The sequence below is a fragment of the Myotis myotis genome, unplaced genomic scaffold (genome assembly GCF_014108235.1).
Source record: "Myotis myotis isolate mMyoMyo1 unplaced genomic scaffold, mMyoMyo1.p scaffold_m19_p_17, whole genome shotgun sequence".
NCBI lineage: Eukaryota > Metazoa > Chordata > Mammalia > Chiroptera > Vespertilionidae > Myotis > Myotis myotis.
Window position 1 is genome coordinate 18,535,876 of NW_023416321.1, and position 18,512 is coordinate 18,554,387.

General features: G+C 45.2%; 1 protein-coding gene across 6 annotated transcripts in view; it reads left to right on the forward strand.

Moving 5' to 3' along the window:
• The window catches only part of ERN1 (endoplasmic reticulum to nucleus signaling 1), a 68,223-nt gene that overhangs the window by 16,787 nt on the left and 32,924 nt on the right, over nt 1–18,512 (forward strand). Inside the window, exons 1-4 of one of the 6 annotated variants that reach the window (XM_036339983.1) lie at nt 5,945–6,098; nt 7,192–7,312; nt 10,506–11,400; nt 12,937–13,147. Coding sequence is in view for 1 of the 6 variants with exons in the window: in XM_036339981.1 (XP_036195874.1) it covers nt 7,192–7,312 (121 nt within the window). In the remaining 5 variants the exon portion in view is untranslated. Of the gene's footprint in view, nt 1–5,944; nt 6,099–7,191; nt 7,313–10,481; nt 13,148–15,306; nt 17,304–18,512 lie in introns of those variants that run through there. The other 5 variants (XM_036339984.1, XM_036339982.1, XM_036339985.1 and 2 more) reach the window with 5 other exon arrangements.

The following is an 18,512-nucleotide window of genomic DNA, read 5'->3' on the forward strand; positions in this document are numbered from 1 at the left end:
CCCAACTATGAGTCTGTTTCTGTTCTGCTTGTTCACTTGTTTTTTAGATTCAATTGTTCATAGATATGTAATTATTTCCATTTTATTGCTCATAGTTTTTGTCTTTTTTTTCCTTCTTCTTAAAGAAGACTCTAACATTTCATGTAGTACTGGTTTGGTGGTGATGAACTCCTTTAGCTTTTTCTTGTCTGGGAAGCTCTTTATATGTCCTCTAATCTCTATCCCAATTCAGTAGACAGGAAACTAGACAATGAGTTTTCTGTGTCACTGTGTCAGATGGCGATATAGACATCTCCATAATTGGAAGAGAGGATTTTACTGTTGGGTCAGGTGTGTAAATGAGTTCGGGGTTGGAGAGCAGGGTGTGATTAGAATAAAAATCTTCGATATGTCTGTCTAACAGGCCTTTACATAAGAAACCTTCAAAAGTAGTCTTTGTTTAGCCCACTCTCCTGATCAGTCTGAGGCTTATACTTATGTGGGCTCTATTTTCCAACAAGAGATCTTTATGTAATGGGCGTGTACTGGCATTTACTGGCACTGATTTTAGTCGTAGCTGCTTTGGTGAATTCTAGACAGCTTTTTGGCCATCATTGGGCACAGTCTTCTATGTGATCAAATGGCATTAGAATGACAGTACTCTGCTGGGTATTTGTTGTAAAGCCACCAGAATCACAAATAGCCAGGCTTTGTTGAAGTTTATAATCTGAAGTAGTTACTATTGCTACAAATAGAAGAATTGTAGACACAAAAAAGGACATCCTTTTTTGAATATCAGTTACTGCCTGCCAAGGACTATATTACAGAATAATATTTTTGGGTACTTCCTGATGAATTAACATATTACTGCACAAATTGTGCCCCTCTCTCTCTCTCTCTCTCTCCCTCTCCCTCTCCCTCTCTCTCTCTCCTTGGTAGCCAAAAAGTGTTTTACTGATATCTCTTAAAATCAGCTCATCCATCCTGTGGCTTTCACTAATTAAAGTCAGGAAAACAATGCCCTTCTCACCTCCGAGCATTATTGCTGTTAATAATTATAAGCTCTTGATTCCTTAGCACATTCTAATCCATTTTAAATCTATTATTCCACATTTGGTGACATGCAGCTTTAAATCTTCTCAAGAATGCTTGTGTTCTAAGTATAAAACAAAATTTCTTGGAAATCTTTCTTACGCAATCCTTCCCTCACTTGCATACCTGTTTTAAGTACAGTATTACCTGTAATACTATAATGTGTAGTATTCATTAACCAAAATGAACTTGAGGTCACTTTAACTTTGCTTTACTTCTGAGGCCAGCTGTCCAGTGGATTTGAGCCTTGGCCAGGAGCCCCTGCACTGTAGAAGGCACACTGGGTGTTGATGGCAGATTGTAGGTTCCAGGAATTTAGGTACACATTACATTGTGTATTGACATTCTATGGAAACATGCCAATATCCTTGTTAGATTTCTAGTTTGGTTTGGAAAAATGGTTTTCTTAACCTTAAATAAATAAAACTAAAGTTAGGGTTATGCACTATAACAGTAATCCAATGAAAGTAGAGGAAAAATTATTTGGGGGGAAAAACAACATACACAAAAAAATCCCTGAACAAATCCTGGTCGGTGCAGTTCTCCCAAAAGGGGGGAAAACCATTTTCTCAGCCAGATGATTGATTCTGATGTTATTTTAGAAACTGTGGTCTGTTGGAGTGGAGGTAGGAAGGGGAGAAGATTCACAGAAGAGATTTTTATTTTAACTATTTTTACTTATTCTACTAAACTAGCACTACAGTGTTGTCATGTAAATTTAACTTTCTTGGGTTTGATTCAGTCAATCTGTATGCCATCTGAGAAGTGTATGGCTCTCCTGTTCCCAGTGGAGGGGCCTCTGTAGGTGTATGTACCCCCTTTGCCTGGGGTAGGATGCACCAGGTTTGTAAATAGATTCATCAGGTCTCGATCCCTCTGGAAAGCTGGGTATGCGACACATGTGTGCATGGCACCACTTCTTCCCACTGACTGCGAGATGAGAGTTCTGTGCTATTTTTATTAACCTTCTTTCTGGCCTTTGTTATTAGGTGGTCAGTTAGCTTGTGGACCGATTCTTTCTTGAAATGTGAGTCTGAACATTAAGACTTGCATTTCTTTGGAAAATGCAGCATCTCTGAAAACCCTGAGTTGCACTGGCCTTTCCTGTGCCCTGGATCTTAGAGCAGCTGGCAGTGGGCTCCCTGCCATTCTTCCTTGAGGGGCGGAGGGTGAATGGAGATGAGCAGTCACTTCAGTGACAGGCAGGGCAGCAAAACCAAGCCCTGGGGCTCTGGTGGTGGTTTCCTCCTGCCATGGGTAAGTCGCCTCCTGGCCTGACCAGCCCCAAGTACTCGTTAGAAATGGGTGGGTTTTTGCTAGAGGCTGTTTCATTTGTTTTTGTGCTGCTTAAACACATCACGCCCCTTGTGTCCATAATTCTCTTTATCAAAGACTTTTTCCTAAACAAAGTTATTTCAGAACTCGTTTTAGGAAAGGTTTTTTTTTTGTTGTTGTTGTTGTTTTTTACCTGAAATATGAGGAGTTAATACGAGAGCAGCTAACAATTCGCTAAGCTTAGAATATTAGAGAATGAAACTGTCGGCAACCCACCTTTTAATCATCTATGTGAGTTACTTGGGAGCTGCTTCCAGGTCTTTGCAGTGAAGGTAAAGTGGATGGTGCATCTTAAGAACTGGTGTAGCTGCTTTATAATCAGAACATAGAACATGAGGCTGCAGCCCGGCAGCGGCATTGGTTTTCACGGGAGGGAGACTCGTTAAGTCCTGACGGAGCAGGCCGGCAGTGAGGACTGCTTTACCACTCACCCAGCCCAAGTGAAATAAGCCGTCTGACCAGCAGCCACTTCCCCAGCATCTTCTGCCCTGAATTGCCAACCCTCTAGTCATCGTCTGGGTGTTTCCTAGAATTATCTTGGGGTCGCCTTGTGTGAGATAATGTGTGTCAGACTTCCATGAGGACCGACCAGCTAATGGGTGTGTAGTTTTAGGTTAGACCAGATTACCCACCACTGTCGTTCTTACCTTCTGCAGTGTTACTGTGCCTACTTCTCAGAAGTCACCATCGAAACCAGGAATATATATTTCACTAGTTTGAAAAATGAGTCAGATTCCAGGTAGTCAGCCTGCCGCAGGTCTGCAGCATCAGCATTTTCTTTCCATTGTCAGGCTCTGGAAACTAGTGTGACCGCAGGGTCCATTGCCATTTCGTCCGTCGTAGGGAAACGGGAGCACTGGCGACTGACATGCCTGGGTGCAGGGAATGCAAGTTCATTACTGGGAAGCATGTGTGTCGAGGTTCAGATACATGTAGCTCGCAGCTCTGCGTAGTATTGCAAAGGCATATAGAAGCTTAATTCATGTTAGTTTTAGCAACTGTATTGAAAGCAGGTGTACGCATGCTTCAAAAAAAATGCCAGGGGTGAAGAGCCAGACATTTTGTCATATTCATTTGCCTTCTGAGAGAATGACACTGGTCACAGGGGCTCCCGGACATTCTCATTTGAAACAGCCGAGAGCCTTCAAAAGAAGAGAAAAACCTGCCGGTTGTGAGGGGTTTGTGATGTCACTGTGGACGTTGTGATTAACAGTCAGCAGTCTCAGTTGCCAGATCCAACGTCTAGCCCACGCTGGTATTCTTGAGATGTTTAAAAGACCGTGTTAGTTAGGTGATTAGTGTTTTATTTCAGTTCACCAACCAACCGTAGACAATTCTCTTCCTGTGGTTTCCAGGCGGCTCAGACAGGCAGCTGGCTATTGTTTCCACGCTAGCCTCGAAGCAGCACTATTAATATTTTATTTAATATTAGCCCTTTCAATATGTGATAAATGTACTTGGGGGCCTTTCGTTCATTGTAATTGTACTGTAGGCTTTGAAACAACAACAAACTCTTCTATTCTTGGAAGCACACTGTCTTGCCAGGAGAGCTCTGTGCTTCTTAGCTTTGGTTCCTTGTTTGGTGGATATTAATGATCCAAGGTGGTCGAGTTGCCTCATGTCCTGAGATGGAAAGCGCTTCACCTGGGATTTAGGAGCTTGCCGAGGCTCCTTTAAATTCTAGCCTCTCTTCCACCTGCTAACTTGTCCATCTCCTGTCTTATGAAAAATTCATTGCTGATTATGTGATCCTATTATAGAAAATTTAGAAAATAGAGGAGAAAAGGCTATGGCAATAATCTTGCAATATTTTCTTCATCTTTTTTTCTCTGTATATTTTCATTGGCTCTGTGTATATGCGTGTGTGTGTGTGTGTGTGTGTGTGTGTGTGGACTGTATGGGCTGTGAGTGACAGAAACCTAGTTCCAACTAGGTTGAGCAAAGAGGGGAATTAATTGTAAGGATTGGGTGTCTCTGAGCCCAAAGACAGGGACTTGGCGAGGCCTGAGGATTGGTGAAAGTGGGCCCCACCCTCCCAGGCTTTCAGCTTTCTTCTTCTCCGGCTTCTTTCTCTGTTTCTGCCTTTGTCTTTCTCTCATCCAGTTGTTTTTCACATGGAGGAAAACATATTCAATGAAATCTCCCAAGTTTAATTTCTTACCATTTCATCTATCCAGAGAGTTCAACCCAATTCTTGTGTGATCACAAGACCTAGCATGCAAAAGGGCAGTTCCTGGGGTAACTGTTTGATAGGTGGAGGGGGCTCAGCAGCGATTTCTATCTCTTGGCCCCCAGGCATGCTTGGGTCTTTTCTTTTCATTTATTCAGTTCCCCAACTGCCCCTACCAACATAATCCTGCCATCCCACATCAAGCTGCAAACCCATCCCCTTTCCAATGGGAGGCAGCCCTGGGTCTTGTTCAGCTGCAGCCTCGGTGGTCTTTGTAGGGCCACTGTTCTCCAGGCCAGATGCTCCGGGCAACGTGCACGATTCTGCTTCAGGTGTGAGCAGGTCTAGGTGAAGCTTGACCTCATCTATCCCCTGTGGCCTAAAATAATTTTAACTACACCAAACAGCTGGTGTGCGTAGCCTCTTGATTCCAGCTGGGGCAGGCATCAACCCTGAGGCTTGTTTTTCTAGCCCAGTGGTCGGTAAACTGCGGCTCGCAAGCCACGTGCGGCTCTTTGGCCCCTTGAGTGTGGCCACGAAGTTGCAATCGCACTGTAGGTGCGCCCCCGCACGTGGTATTTTGTGGAAGAGCCACACTCAAGGGGCCGCAGTTTGCCGACCACTTTCTAGCCAATCTAACTAAAACTGATTTCCGAGTTCCAAAGGTGGAATTAGAAGCAGACCCTTCCTCCTCGGGTTTAAGGCTTTACCCGGAGAATAGGCTCAGCAGGAGCGATAAGGCTGGCTGTGATTTCTCCCATCCAGGTGAGTGGCCTTGGCTCTGGACAAAATAAAGGGGGAACTTCTCCCCCTCCAGGCCAGGCACAAAGGAGGTGAGATGAGCTCTAGGTCCTGGCAGCTGTGTCGCCCCCTTGAAAAGGAATGCAGGGGCTGGAGTGTTTGTCCTGCCACCTCAGACTGTCCCGGAGAGAGCCACTTGGCTTTCCCTTTTAAGGGATTAACTGGGCATCATCCTGGCTCTTACCAAGAATGACCAGGTATTTGAGGGTCAGACTCCCATGCACAGGGGAGTAATCCCCCGAGCTTTTAGAGTTCATGCTAAAAGCCAGCCATATTTTTAAAATAACGTTTGTGCCAAAATTCAAACTGTTTCAGTATAAACAAGTTGGCCTGTTTTTAATTCAACAGCTACAGGAACCAGTTAATGTGCAGGACAATATAGAGACAAAAGAAGAGACAAGCTCATTACAAGATGGCATTGCCGAATGGGCCCATATCGCAAAAGCATGTTCCTAGGAAACCTTCCAGCTATCACCTGCACATCACACACACACACACACACACACACACACACACACACACACACGGCTGCTCCCATGGAATCTGTGTGGATGAGGGTATGTACAATTTCTAGCAAAGCTAGAGGACAGGCAGACAAAAAGAACCTGTCCAGTATAATTATAACCACAGTTACATTAACTTTTGGATTCAGCCCAGCCAGTGTGGCTCAGTGGTTGAGCATCAACCCATTTCCGGTCAGGGCTTGCAGGTTTGATACCCGGTAGGTATTCTCATTATTGATGATTTTCTCTCTTCCTCTCCCTTTATCTGAAATCAATAAAAATGTTTTTTTTAAACATTTTTAGATTCTTTATTTTTCATGTGACAATGAATATAAGCATTTTTCTGTATTGTTGTAGCTTTTCCACATGCTGTTTTAATGATTACATAATGCTTCATTGTGGGTCATAATTTATTTCAGCCATTTAGATATTATTGGAAATTCAGACCTTTCTAGGTTGGGTTTTTTGTTTTGTTTTTTTGTATTTATAAAATGGGATATAATGAGTATCATTGTGCACAGAGCTTTTCCCATATCTGGAATTATTTCTTAAGGATATAGACATGGAATTACAGGACCAAAAATATGAGCACGTTTATACTTTCCAGAAAGACTGCACTAACCATTTTTATCACCACCAACAAGTGAATTTCACTACCTTTGGCTAGTTTCTTTAAAAAAAATTTTTTTTAATTCATTGAGCATAAAATGTGCATTTTAATTTAAATTGTATTTTGAGTATAAGTGAGGAGTAATTTGGGTTATGTTTTTTATGCATTTTTGATAACATGTCTCTTGAAATCTTGGTGCTTTATTACTACATAAACTCATTATAGAATGGGAGCTGTTTTCCTTATTTTGCTTTAAACATTTCCCCCTAATTCTTTGCCCTGTAAAATTTCATAAGTGTGTATGGGTGTGTGTGGGTGTGTTGGCATTCTTCTTTATCAGTCTTGCAAGATGGCCAAGTTTTAGAAAGTGAAATATAACTAAGAGAAGGAAGTCAGTTAAAAAGCTGAGCGTACTTTCTACCTCAGGGATTATTTCAAAATCCCTGTCCTTGTCATGTTGGGTCATAAGCCAGTCCCTCTGCAGGAAGGATTGTCACTTAGAATAGGTGACCTGGGTCCTAGTTCTGACTCAGCTGTTGTCCAGACAGGTGCCCTTGATGGGAACCTAGGCCTCCATCCTCAGTTTCCTCATCTCTAAGCTGGTGGGTTTTAGAAACTTTCAGGGGCGGAGGTCTCTGGTGGTACATGCCCCAGGTGAAGAATCATGTTGACCAGGAAGGTTCTTCTCCATCTCTTTGCAGATTTTTGGAAGTTCCAGCACAGTGACGCTTCCTGAAACCTTGCTGTTTGTGTCAACCCTGGATGGAAGTTTGCACGCTGTCAGCAAGAGGACAGGCTCGATCAAATGGACTTTAAAAGAAGGTAATTTGGATTTGGTCTTTGGGTGACATGTTCAATGTGCTCTGCTGCTTCCAGGAAACATACTCCAGAAAAAGAGAAAAACAGTTATATGTTATTTAATAAAATAAAAAGGGATAATGGAGTCAAGGAGAGGATAGGGCTCAAAGGTATGTTTACAGCTTGGGTTGTGATTATCTGCTAAGTACATCAGTTGAAGAGGCACTGGTGGGCTGTGTGTTTTTTGTTTTGTTTGCTTCTGCCCAGATTTCATGTTTAAAGAGCTCTAGGCTTTTCTATTAATAGTTCTGGCTTGGTCTTTACAAAACACATGCCGCGTTAAATTTTTTAAGTTCTAATAATTAAAATCTTGTAATCATAATTACAAGAAGGTATCTTCTCTAACCGCAAATGACTCATTTGCTTTTATAGAGGCTGGGATAATTGAGGGCTGTAAGATTTGACATTCATCCAAGTTGGCCACTTGATTGGTTCTCTACATGGAGGGAAGTAAAAGACCGGACCTGTTTCTCCTTTCGTAATCTCCCACAGTTTATGGTCTTGTCTTCCTGGTGATAGTGGAGTCCTACCGCTGGGAAACTGTATTCGATTTCCCATGCAGTCTTCCCAGGTAAAGCCATGCAAATCCCGGGATTTGGGGCTTTCCGTGTCATCTCTGTTATTCTGTCCAGTAATGATCCTCACTTGGCCCGAGATGAGGGCCTGACCAGCGTGTTCTCTTCCGTCACTAATCCGTGACTCATTATTGTCATGAGCACAGCAAGTGTTTTTCCTTCCTTAATAAAATGTCCCCAAATAGTATTTTAGATGGGAAAACAGGGGCCTGTGTCAGAGGCCACACGTCATCTTGTCAGTACAGCAGCAAAACTAATTACCATCCATAGAGGATGGCAGCTGAGGCACTACAGACTGCCCTGCCGCACCTGGTGGGGTCCTGCTTGGATCAGCAGGGGCTTTAAGCAACAGAAAGGACCAGCTCTCGGAAGTCGGTGGCCACAAGAAGATGGTAGAGCTGGGTTTAGGCATTGCATTACAGGATGTTATCTGTACCGTCTCTCATTCCTGTTAAGTCTTTTACTGCTTAAAAAAAAAAAAAATCAGAGTTGTTGAAATTTCACAATTTCAGATTTTGTCCAAAGATGGAAATCAACAAGGTGCAGAAGGATTGCGATAAGATTTTTACTCTTGTGTTAAGGCTGGTCCCTTAGTGGCAGTATTCCTAGGCAGGACATTTTTGCCTCCAGGACACTTCATTCTTCTGCTCTGCTTTTTCCTGTATTATTTTAAATTGATCTTCTCCAAGTCTTACTTTCTAGACGTAGCCTCGCTGTATCGGGCACAACGGTGTCCTGCCTTGTTTGTTACCTAGCCAAACATAAGAATTAGTCTGTTCTCTCCTGTAGTTTAGAGCTTAAAGACTTTGCCCCTTTTTACTTAATTTAACGTGTGTTTACAGAACCTGGTCTGTGAAAGATACTCAGTGGGCCCAAAGAAGAAAAAGATAGCACTGGCCCTCAGGGAGCCCACAGTCTGGCAGGGAGAACTTCCGCAACAAGCGTGTTGTGACCGCTTCACAGAGGTCCTAGGAACTGCCGGAGGGAGGGGCCAGGAAAGGCGTCATGAAGCTGGGATGTTGGAGCTGAACCTTGGTGGGTAGATTGGATTCAGTCCGGAGAAGCGAGGCCTGGGGAGAAGGAAAGGAGGTAGCACGTCTAGGCAGAGTAGGGAGGAGGTAAAAGGCACTTAAAGGAAGAATTAGAGAAATCTGATTAAGGTCTAATAATCTAAATATTAGACCCTCAATATTTGGTCCCTGCAAGTTTAAACAGGGACAGCCCCACTGAGTAAGAGCTCAAGGAAGGAAGGACCAAAGATCCTCGAGCTCAAGGAACCCAACCATGCCAACACCGGGTCTTCGCCTTCTAGCCTGAAGAACTGTGAGAAATAAATACCAGGCTACAGTATTTTGTTGCGGCGGCCCCAGCTGACTAAAACACCCAGCCTCCGCTGTACGGGATCAGCAGGTGCTGTGTTGAGACTGAACGGATGGGGCCAAGAGGAAGCAGGAGACCAGGTGGAGACTACTGCCCCAGTCCAGGCAAGGAAGGCCGTGGGCTTGGGCCTGCACAGTTGTGGGCAAAGTCAAATGGAAAAACCTTGCTGATGCAAACAGACACCTTTAACTCATCCAACTGGGGTTCTGCAGAATATCTACCTGTTACTCCATTTCATGGTTTCCTAACTGTTTACTTATTTCAGGGGCCAACAAGCTGGGAGTGTTGTTTTTTTTCTTTCCACAGAGTGGTTTTGGCAGGTGTTTTTGTTCCTCACCCAAACACGTGTTGCTGTTCCCAGAAGTGGAGATTTCTTACACCACCGTGGCAGACTGCACCTAGTGCAGAAAAAGAGTTTTATTTGCTTTCCGACACTGAGTTGAGTTTGACACTGTACATTAGCTGTGATCTGTCTAAGCTGTGATTTTTGTAATGGTAGTACCTTCTGCTGTCTGTCTGTCTCTGAAATATCACCAGTGCAGATGGTTGAGGATGTTTTATTTCTGCACTTTCTGCCCAAATGCAAACAGAGAATATTGTCCTCATGCTTTCTGTTGGATTAGTTTTACAAAGCTCGCTTCGGCCTGCTGGGGTCCAAAGGACTTTCTCTGGTATTGCCAGCTCTGGTTTACGGCTTCTTACACTCAATTTGAAATACTAGTTTACCGATTTTTGACACTCAGATCTTCATCAAATTGCACTTAACTCTTTAGCAACCCTACTCCCATGCCTTCCATGGCACGGAGAACTGGATCTAATTTAGAACCACCCTTTATTAATTATAAAAATGTGCTAACTGTGCAACATGGCTGCTTTCCCAACCAGATGGGCCCGGACTCCTGAGATGTCCCTTGAATGGTTAATATTGGGGATTCTTATGAGGGAGGGATCAGAACTAAATCGGTTATTTGAAATTTGAAGAAAATCTTCCCACAGGAGTTTCCCTTTCTTACCGTGTGCCTCTTGCTATGGTTTCTCCCGGTGCTGACAGCACGGCCCACCCAGTCTGGGAAATAGAGTGATGCTCTGCTACTCGGTCACCGAGTCCTGTCACTCAGGCTGAAGAAGTGTCTCCCAAATCTGACTCCCCCTCCCCATCCCCCTTGCTGGTGCCTTAGCCAGGCTCTCTATTCATTTCCCAGATGAATGCGGCAGCTTCCTGACTGTGGTCCCTGCACCTGTCTTATCTTCCCATTCACCCATCACACTGCTGTCAGACGTGTCCCCTGAAAAGACTAATTGACCACACCACACCCCTGCTGAAATACTGCTAGCAGTGCTACTCCAGGTGTGGTCTGCCCTCCTGCGTTACCTGTCCATGAGGAAAGAAGTACAACGGGCGATAAGCATCACCCATGGTGTGATCCTTCCCTGATTAGTTTGGGGAGCACTGGCCCACAGACAGTCAAGACCGAGCTCCTCAGTATGCATGCAAGGCCCTTCTGAATCCGCTCTTGCCCACCTCTCCAGCCTCAACTCCCCTTTTCCCCCCAGAGGTGCGCCTTGTTGCAGCCACAGCTCCTCTCCAGGCCTCGGAGACATTGGGCCTTGGCTTCTGCTCCCTCCCCTCCAGCAGCCTGCACTGCTGGGCAGGCTCCTGTTCATCCCAGGTTACTTGCTTGTTTCCTCAAGCAGGGTGAGCCCTTTCCTCCATTGGGTGTTGGAGGCACTTCCTGCTGGTGGTGCGAATTTTTGTTTACATTTGTCTTCCTGCTGAATTTCTAACTCCTTGAAGGTTGGGGCCTCTAAACAGCCAGGGATGCTCAGGAAATGTCGGAGGCACCTGAGGCCCACTGGATTTCCAGAACCCTTCTGACTAGACGTCCTTCAGGAGCCCTGAAAAGCAGATGAGACTTGACTTGGCCTCCTCAGGATACTCGCCTGCCACTCGTGCCATCGTCGCATTAGTTTCCAGTTCCAGTTTTTGATCTGAGTTTCACACAGCTTTTGCGGCTTCTGCAGGAGGCTTTCTGTCCTCCTTTAGGCTGTGTGCCTCTGGAAGTGTCCGACTTCTGCCTGCAGAGGCGTGATGGAAACGTGAGAAGGGAAGTTGTGGGAAGGGTTAATAGCCCTAATCTCTTTTCTCCTAAGAACCTTTCTAGGCTTCAGATATGCATCACCACCTTTCTACTTTATCGGCTAAGCACAAGAAAAGTGTTTCTTTGTTCTCCATTGTCTTGGAGGACTGAAAATTAAGTTTCACAAGAAGGGCCATGAGAGGGCCTGTTTCTGCTTTTGAGCATCTTGGAAACGTGTCTCCTGTATTTTACTCTGTCATGGAAGATTCTAAACATAAACAGACATAGAGATGATTATATAATGAACGCTCATGTATCTGTCACTCAGCTTCAGCCGTCACCAGCTGGTGTCCAGTCTCCTCTGTACCCGCTCACAGCCTCCCTCACGCTCGGGACTGGCTTCGGAGCAGCACGTCTCCCATTGTAGAGATACCTCTCAGCCCGCAGCCACCACACGTAGCATAGGTTTCAACCCCAGTGGGTAGTCTTTGCTGCATTACTTGGTATGTATCAGAGCACAGTTGTAAATGTTGAAGTGCAGGAGTAAAATTCCCTTTTTTATTGGCTGTGACTACTTAGTTATCCTTTTGTTCATCTTGGGATGCCGTGCGAGGTTTGCTGGCACTCCCATCACTCAAGAATGAATTCTGTGAAATAGGACATGCTGAGAGACATTTGGTCATAAGTCATAGTATTGAATTGCCTTATCCTCCCCCTTAAATTTCCTTCACAAGTGATTGTACCATTCAGTGTGCGTTTTTAGGTCTGACTGACTCCTGCCAAGGTGATGGTGAATAAGAGCCTAGTAGAAGTCAGCTGCCTTCACTATGGGCGGGTTTTTAGGTTACTTTGGTATCTCCCCACGATCACCTTCATCACACATGACATTGCATGACTTGCAGAGGTTACCTGTAAGGAAACCTGTTACATCCTTTCTCAGTTCTGATGAGATTTGGATTTTGAGACGCTTTTGATTAGGTGTCTATTTTAAAATGTTCTCATGTGAGCTGAATTTTGAGAAATGTTTTAAGACTTTCTTCCCCACAGTTTGGATCTAACAACTGAATACGAGTGAAGAGTGTAGATTCCGGAAGTACTTTCCTCTGGAGGGAGCAATGAGCTGCCACTGGGGAGAAGTAGTCCCTAATCGCCTCACCTGAGCACGAAAAACATATTTGGGAGACTTGAGTTTTGAGTTAAGGGAGGGTGAATGACCTTGTTTCTACCAATAATTTTTATAAGGAAACAGTGTTAGAACCTCAAGCATTTTTCATGAGGAAATGGCATTTGTCTACTGCAGTCAGACTAGCCGATCTAGTTTGATCTCGTTTCACCGTTGGCTAGGATTAAAATCGTGCGCCCTCTAACTCATTCCTTTCTTTCACTTCACTTTTCTGATCAGGACTAAGTTTTGTTGGCCTTTCCCCCCTCCTTTTTGGTTCCTGACCATCCCTCCTTTTCCCCCACCCGGGCCCACCCTGGCCATCTTACTGGGGTTATTAAGTCGCCTTCCTCAGTATCCCTTTCTGATTCCTTCTTTTTCTCATTTGCTTAGTGCCCTGGCTGACCTTTTTTCAGAGGGCTGCATCACATCTCTCTTCTTCTCAGACGCCTACAATCAGTTCCTAGCCAGTGCCCGCCACGCCACATCACAGAGTTCTCTCGGCTTCCTCCTCCACGGTCTCACTGCCTGCTGTCCGACCTGATTCTCATTCAGAAGGAACACTTCACACTTGCCAAGCCTGTGTCCTCATTCCCACAAAGCGGTGATAGTTCTTCACTCTTGTAGTCTTGTCCTCCCCACCAGCCAGGGCAGCCTACTTTATGGCACCGTTCTCCCTGAGTGCACCAGCCCTCCCCGAGTTCTCACCTGGGTGATCTGTGATACCTATGGCGTATACCACGTGTTTCCGCCATTTATTTTATACTTGGTTTCATGCGTACAAGCTTTCCAAGCTCTTTTTCCTGCATGGCATGAACCAGGGAACCAAGCTGATGGTAGATGTCTGATGTGTTTATGAGATGTGTGTGCTAAGTCTCAGCAGTAATTACTAATAGCTGGGATGGGAGGGAAAGACGAGGCTCTTGAATATTTGGCCTGGGGAAGGTTTATAGGGAGCACAAAGCAGATAGGAACTTCATTTGTGGCCTTCGGTGCTTCATAAGGGCTCAGAACATCTCAAATCCCCGCTAGAAGTGCACTTAGAAGGGGCTGGTTTGGAGACTTTCTAACTGGTCCTAACATCTTAGTTGTACCTGGAGAAGTCTTGCAGTCAGAGAAGCTGGTTTTAAGCACCGGGTGTGTAGGGGTCAGTAGGTGGTTGTGCTTTAGAGAGAAGACTGAAGTGGACCAGTGCTCATCTAGATTCCGCCAGAGAAGAGGGTGTTCCGGAAATATCAGCTCATCTGGGGAAGAGGAGGCAATGATCTTGGAAGGTTCCTTAAGCTCCAGTCAAATGGGCAGCCTGTTCTTGTGGCTTCTATAATCAAAGGATATTATTCCTTCCTACCTGGGAGAAAGTCTGCCTGGAGCTACCTCCAGAGAGAGGCCGTCAGTCCCTATTGCTCCAGTTTGAAACAATTATTTAAATTTTGGTTGACTTCATCAGAGACATTTTTCTGTTTTGCCGACTTACCACCCCCATGTTTCCCCATCATTGATGTTTCTCTTCCTCTCCCCCCCTCCCCCCCTCCCCCTCTCCCCCTCTCCCCCTCCCCCTCTCCCCCTCTCCCCCTCTCCCTCCCTCCCCCTCTCCCCCTCTCCCTCTCTCCCTCCCTCCCTCCCTTTCCCTTCCTCTCTGGAATCAATAAAAACATATTTTAAAAAAACACACACGAGAAATACCCAAATGTCTACCAACAGGTAAAGCAAATTGTGAGTACTCCTTCCACTATAAAAAAAAGAACAAAGTATGAGGCACGCACCAATAAGAATGAATTGCAAAAATGTGATGCAGCCGAAACCGGTTTGGCTCAGTGGATAGAGCGTCGGCCTGCGGACTGAAAGGTCCCAGGTTCGATTCCGGTCAAGGGCATGTACCTGGGTTGCGGGCTCATCCCCAGTGGGGGATGCGCAGGAGGCGGCTGATCGATGTTTCTCTCTCATCGGTGTTTCTGGCTCTCTCTCTCCCTTCCTCTCTGTGAAAAATCAATGAAATATATTTAAAAAAAAAAAAAAAAACGTGTGATGCAGACACAAAAAAAGACCCTACTACATGAATTCCATTTGTGAACTTTTAGAACAAACACACGAATCTCTCAGTGGTTAGATGGGGTGGGAGTCAGGGATATTGCATCTAAAAGGATGTGAGAAATGTTTGGGGGGGGGATGGAAATTATCTATATCTTGATTGTGAGGGTGGTTACATGCATGTGTGTGTTTTTCAAGACTCATCGAACTGTACATGTAAAGTGGATGCATTAGGAGAGAAAGGAGAGCACATGCAAAAGAGAGTATAAGCCCAGTTTGTGTGTCTGTAGTCAGGGGAGGCGGTAGCCAGCCAGGAGGACTGGACGATCCTTGGCGATAGGATGCTGCTTGAAGGCCTAGATAGATGAGTGTGAAATGTCTGTGAATGTGAAGGTGAAACCTTTGTCCTTCCATGGAGATGCGAAGGGAAGGGTGGTAGAGTTGGACACACTTGAAGGGTGAAGGGTAGGGAGTTTCAGAGAGCCACAGGAGGCCCAGGTGTGTGGAGAGAAGGGGGCCTTGAGTCCAGGAGTAAAGGTTTGAGGCACCAACTGTGAGGAACAGGCAGCAGAGGCCAACCCGGAAGTAGATAGACTTATCTCCTTTGACATGGGGCCCCGCTGGCCACAGATGTATAATGGTATCTCCAAGAGTGCGGGGGTTTCTTCAGCAGTGCTCAGAGCCTGGTGTGTGTGTGTGTGGGGGGGGGGGGGGGGTTGGCGGGGGATGGGGAGGGGGCTGCTTGGTAGCTTCTGGGTTGAAGACTGAGAGAACATAGCTGCTGCATCATTAGAAGTGATCAACTGTGGATTTCCAGGCTGGGCGGGAATAAGAATTGGAAGGAAACTAATAAATATATTGAGCCCCTCCTGTGTGCAGGCACTATGGTAGATTTTTGGGATATAGCAGATAATAAAAGATGAATCCTAGCCCTCACAAAGTTTATAGTAGTTAGACATTAAATAAAATATACAGCTATACTTCAGAGGTGGTGTCATGGAGAAGAACTAAACAGGGAAGAGGGCGGGGCATCCTGGGGGGTAGGAGGTAGTCATGGAAGACCTCTCTGAGATGGTGACATTTGATCAAAGACCTAGGCAGAGGAAGCAGCAAATGCAAAGGCCCTGAGGGAAGTGCACGCTTGGCGGTATTCGAGGAATACAGGGAGGCCAGCACTTCTTTTGGAAATAAAAATATTTAAATATTTACCTTTCCGAACTTCGACAAAGGAAAGATGTGAACATCTACTTTGAGTCATTTCTGTCTCAAGTTAAAAAGGAGGATTAGACTAGCACAAACAGGAGCAATGAGTGTTCGGTAATCTCACCCAGGTTTCTCTAAGTATAAAGGTTGTGCCTTTTCCGGCCTGACCCGCCAGGGGGATCAAGTCGAGTCCAGTGGCTGCCCCCAGGGCAGCACCGAGCAGGTTCGTTGTTCTGTTTCTTCCTGTGTTAATCCAAGAGACAAATCACCACTTTCAGGTTTTTAGCCATTGTTTTTCCTCTTCTGATATTTTTACCTTTATCTGATACCCTTACCTTCCCCTGGAATAATACCCATTTTTACACTTGTGAGCTAACCTGCCCCCCCCCCCCTTTATTTCCTTCTGAAAGTAAAACAGCTTTTATCCTTATCAGTCTCCATATAGATAGAGTGGCTTATTTGGTAGCAGTATTTGTTTATACTTGGATAGTTAGGCCAGGTTTCTTTTCTCATGGCTCTTTTTAAAAAAACAAAACAAAAAACAAGAATCTTGCCTGATACCAGTTCTCATTATTAAATAAAAACAACCACCTTTTCGTGTTGGGCTTTCGTTGCATGTTTTCACATGGTGCTTTTTGCTTTTATTTTGCTGGCTTTCCCACTATTTTTATCTACCTTTTACATTATGGAAAATTTCAAGCATATGTAGAGAGAAGGGCAACATGACTGCCCTGTGTTGTCATTTTCATCTTTAAACAGTTATTGACAAGCTGCCATTTTTTTATCTGTCCCCCATACAATTTTTTTCTGTAGTATTTTAAAACAGATCTCAAATTCAAATTTTTTTTAAGAAAAAGAAAGCAGCCGTGTGCTTGCTTCTGTGAGAGCTTGTTAATAGTTGTGCCAATCTGTGGCCCTAAGCTCTGCAGGTGTTTATTCCGGGAACCTATTTTTCTGTGTGGATGGGAAAGCTGAGGTGGCCAGAAGGTTCCCCTACTGGAGTGCGTGCATCTCCTCCTAAGCCTAGAAAAACAGCATGGTTCTCAAACAATGGCATCGTTGTCCCACTGATCCTTTCCTGGCTCCTGCCAGTGACGGCCTGTGTCACTACTGGTGCCTTTGTGGTGCAGGACATGGGACCTGAGGCCTCAGTGTCAGGTGGCCAGTGGATACGCTCTGGGAAGCCAGGGAAATCTTCCCCTGAAGATGAGTCCCTGTGAGCAGATGCTGGACAACAAAGATAGGCTCATGAATCAGAATCACAAACCCCTTGGCCTCCAAAGTCTTGTTTCTGGTGACTTGTTAGAATTCGGCATTGTCTTCCTGTGAAATGAACCAACGAGATGCCCTCTGGCCCCGCTGGTGTGGCTCAGTGTTTCCCTTTGGCTGCAGCATTCCGGCTTTTCCCCCCTGGCCTGGCTGCAGGGCTGTTGCAGTAACCGGGCTGTCCACTGCACCGTGAGCTGAAGTGCTGTGGGTCCTGATTTCCTGCCTCTTGCATCAGTCTGTTTGTGAGCCTGTACTGAGAGGTGATTAGTAGGAACAGCAGACATGTGCTTACTGACTGGAAGTTTCTCCAGTTTCCTATAATGTGTTTGGTTTAATGAATTGTTTGCTGCCCACAGACCACATGTGGTCTATGTGCCTCTGTTGTTGTGAACACCGTATGCCTTCATGTGGGAGCTGGGCTCGTAAGGCAAAGTCAACATTTGATAAGGCTTGACAGAGCTTTCTTTGACCATCCCAACCGACTGGGAGAAACAGACAGCTGCCTGTCACCATAGGCAGAGCCGGGGGAGCCTGGAACTCTGTGTCCACAGTCACATCACAGTATTAGCCGTCCTCGCCCCCAGCTTTGAAGCTGTGGATGGCATGGCTGTACCGCCCGTGGGGTTTTTGATGCTAGAGATACCTCATCACTGTGCCATCTCATGCCTATGGATTTTAGCTCTGTCGCAACACCACTGTGTCAGCGCCCTCTCACCCCACCACCATCCCGCCCAGGAATCCGGAGAGTCCTCTGGATTTGTGCCAGGAGAATCTAGGGAAGGAGAAATTCCACCGTTTGGACAACTACAGATATAACACTGACGTGGAGAGAAAACATTTTCCCAATTCAAAAAGTAATGCCTACCTTTGTACAAATTTGAGGAAATAAAGAAAAGGTGGGGAAGTCACTTTATATTTTCAACAGAGATAGCTCACAATTAGCATTCTTTGCCTCTGTATCTAGTTTTATCGATGTGCATGGGAGAGGTTCTGAGCTGCGTTAATACTCTATATACAGTGTCATCTGCTCTCCTAAACAGAAGAGTGTAGCGATTTGTACACGTTTTAAATTTTTATAAGCTCTTTTTGGAGCCCTAATTTTCTTAGAGGTGGGCATTTCATAAATTAACCATGTTCTTGAATAGTTGAGTAACTTGTAATGCTACTGTGATCATCTTTGTACAGAAAGCATTTTCTATATTCTGTGTTATTTTTATCCTACACTTTATAGAAGTGGGATTAACACGTTAAGCGCCCAGTCAGTCACCGGTGACTGACACTATACTTTTCATCCGGAAGACAAAACAGGCTGGGTGCTTACTGTGTTACTGGGTCAAAGAGAATCATGAGAATGAACACTTGCAGGCTCTCAGATTGCCATACTGCTGCTCCAAAAGGGGGTACCCATTTCCCATCCAGTCAGATTCTCATCAACAGCAGAACTGATGCTTAAGCCACGGTTTTGCTTT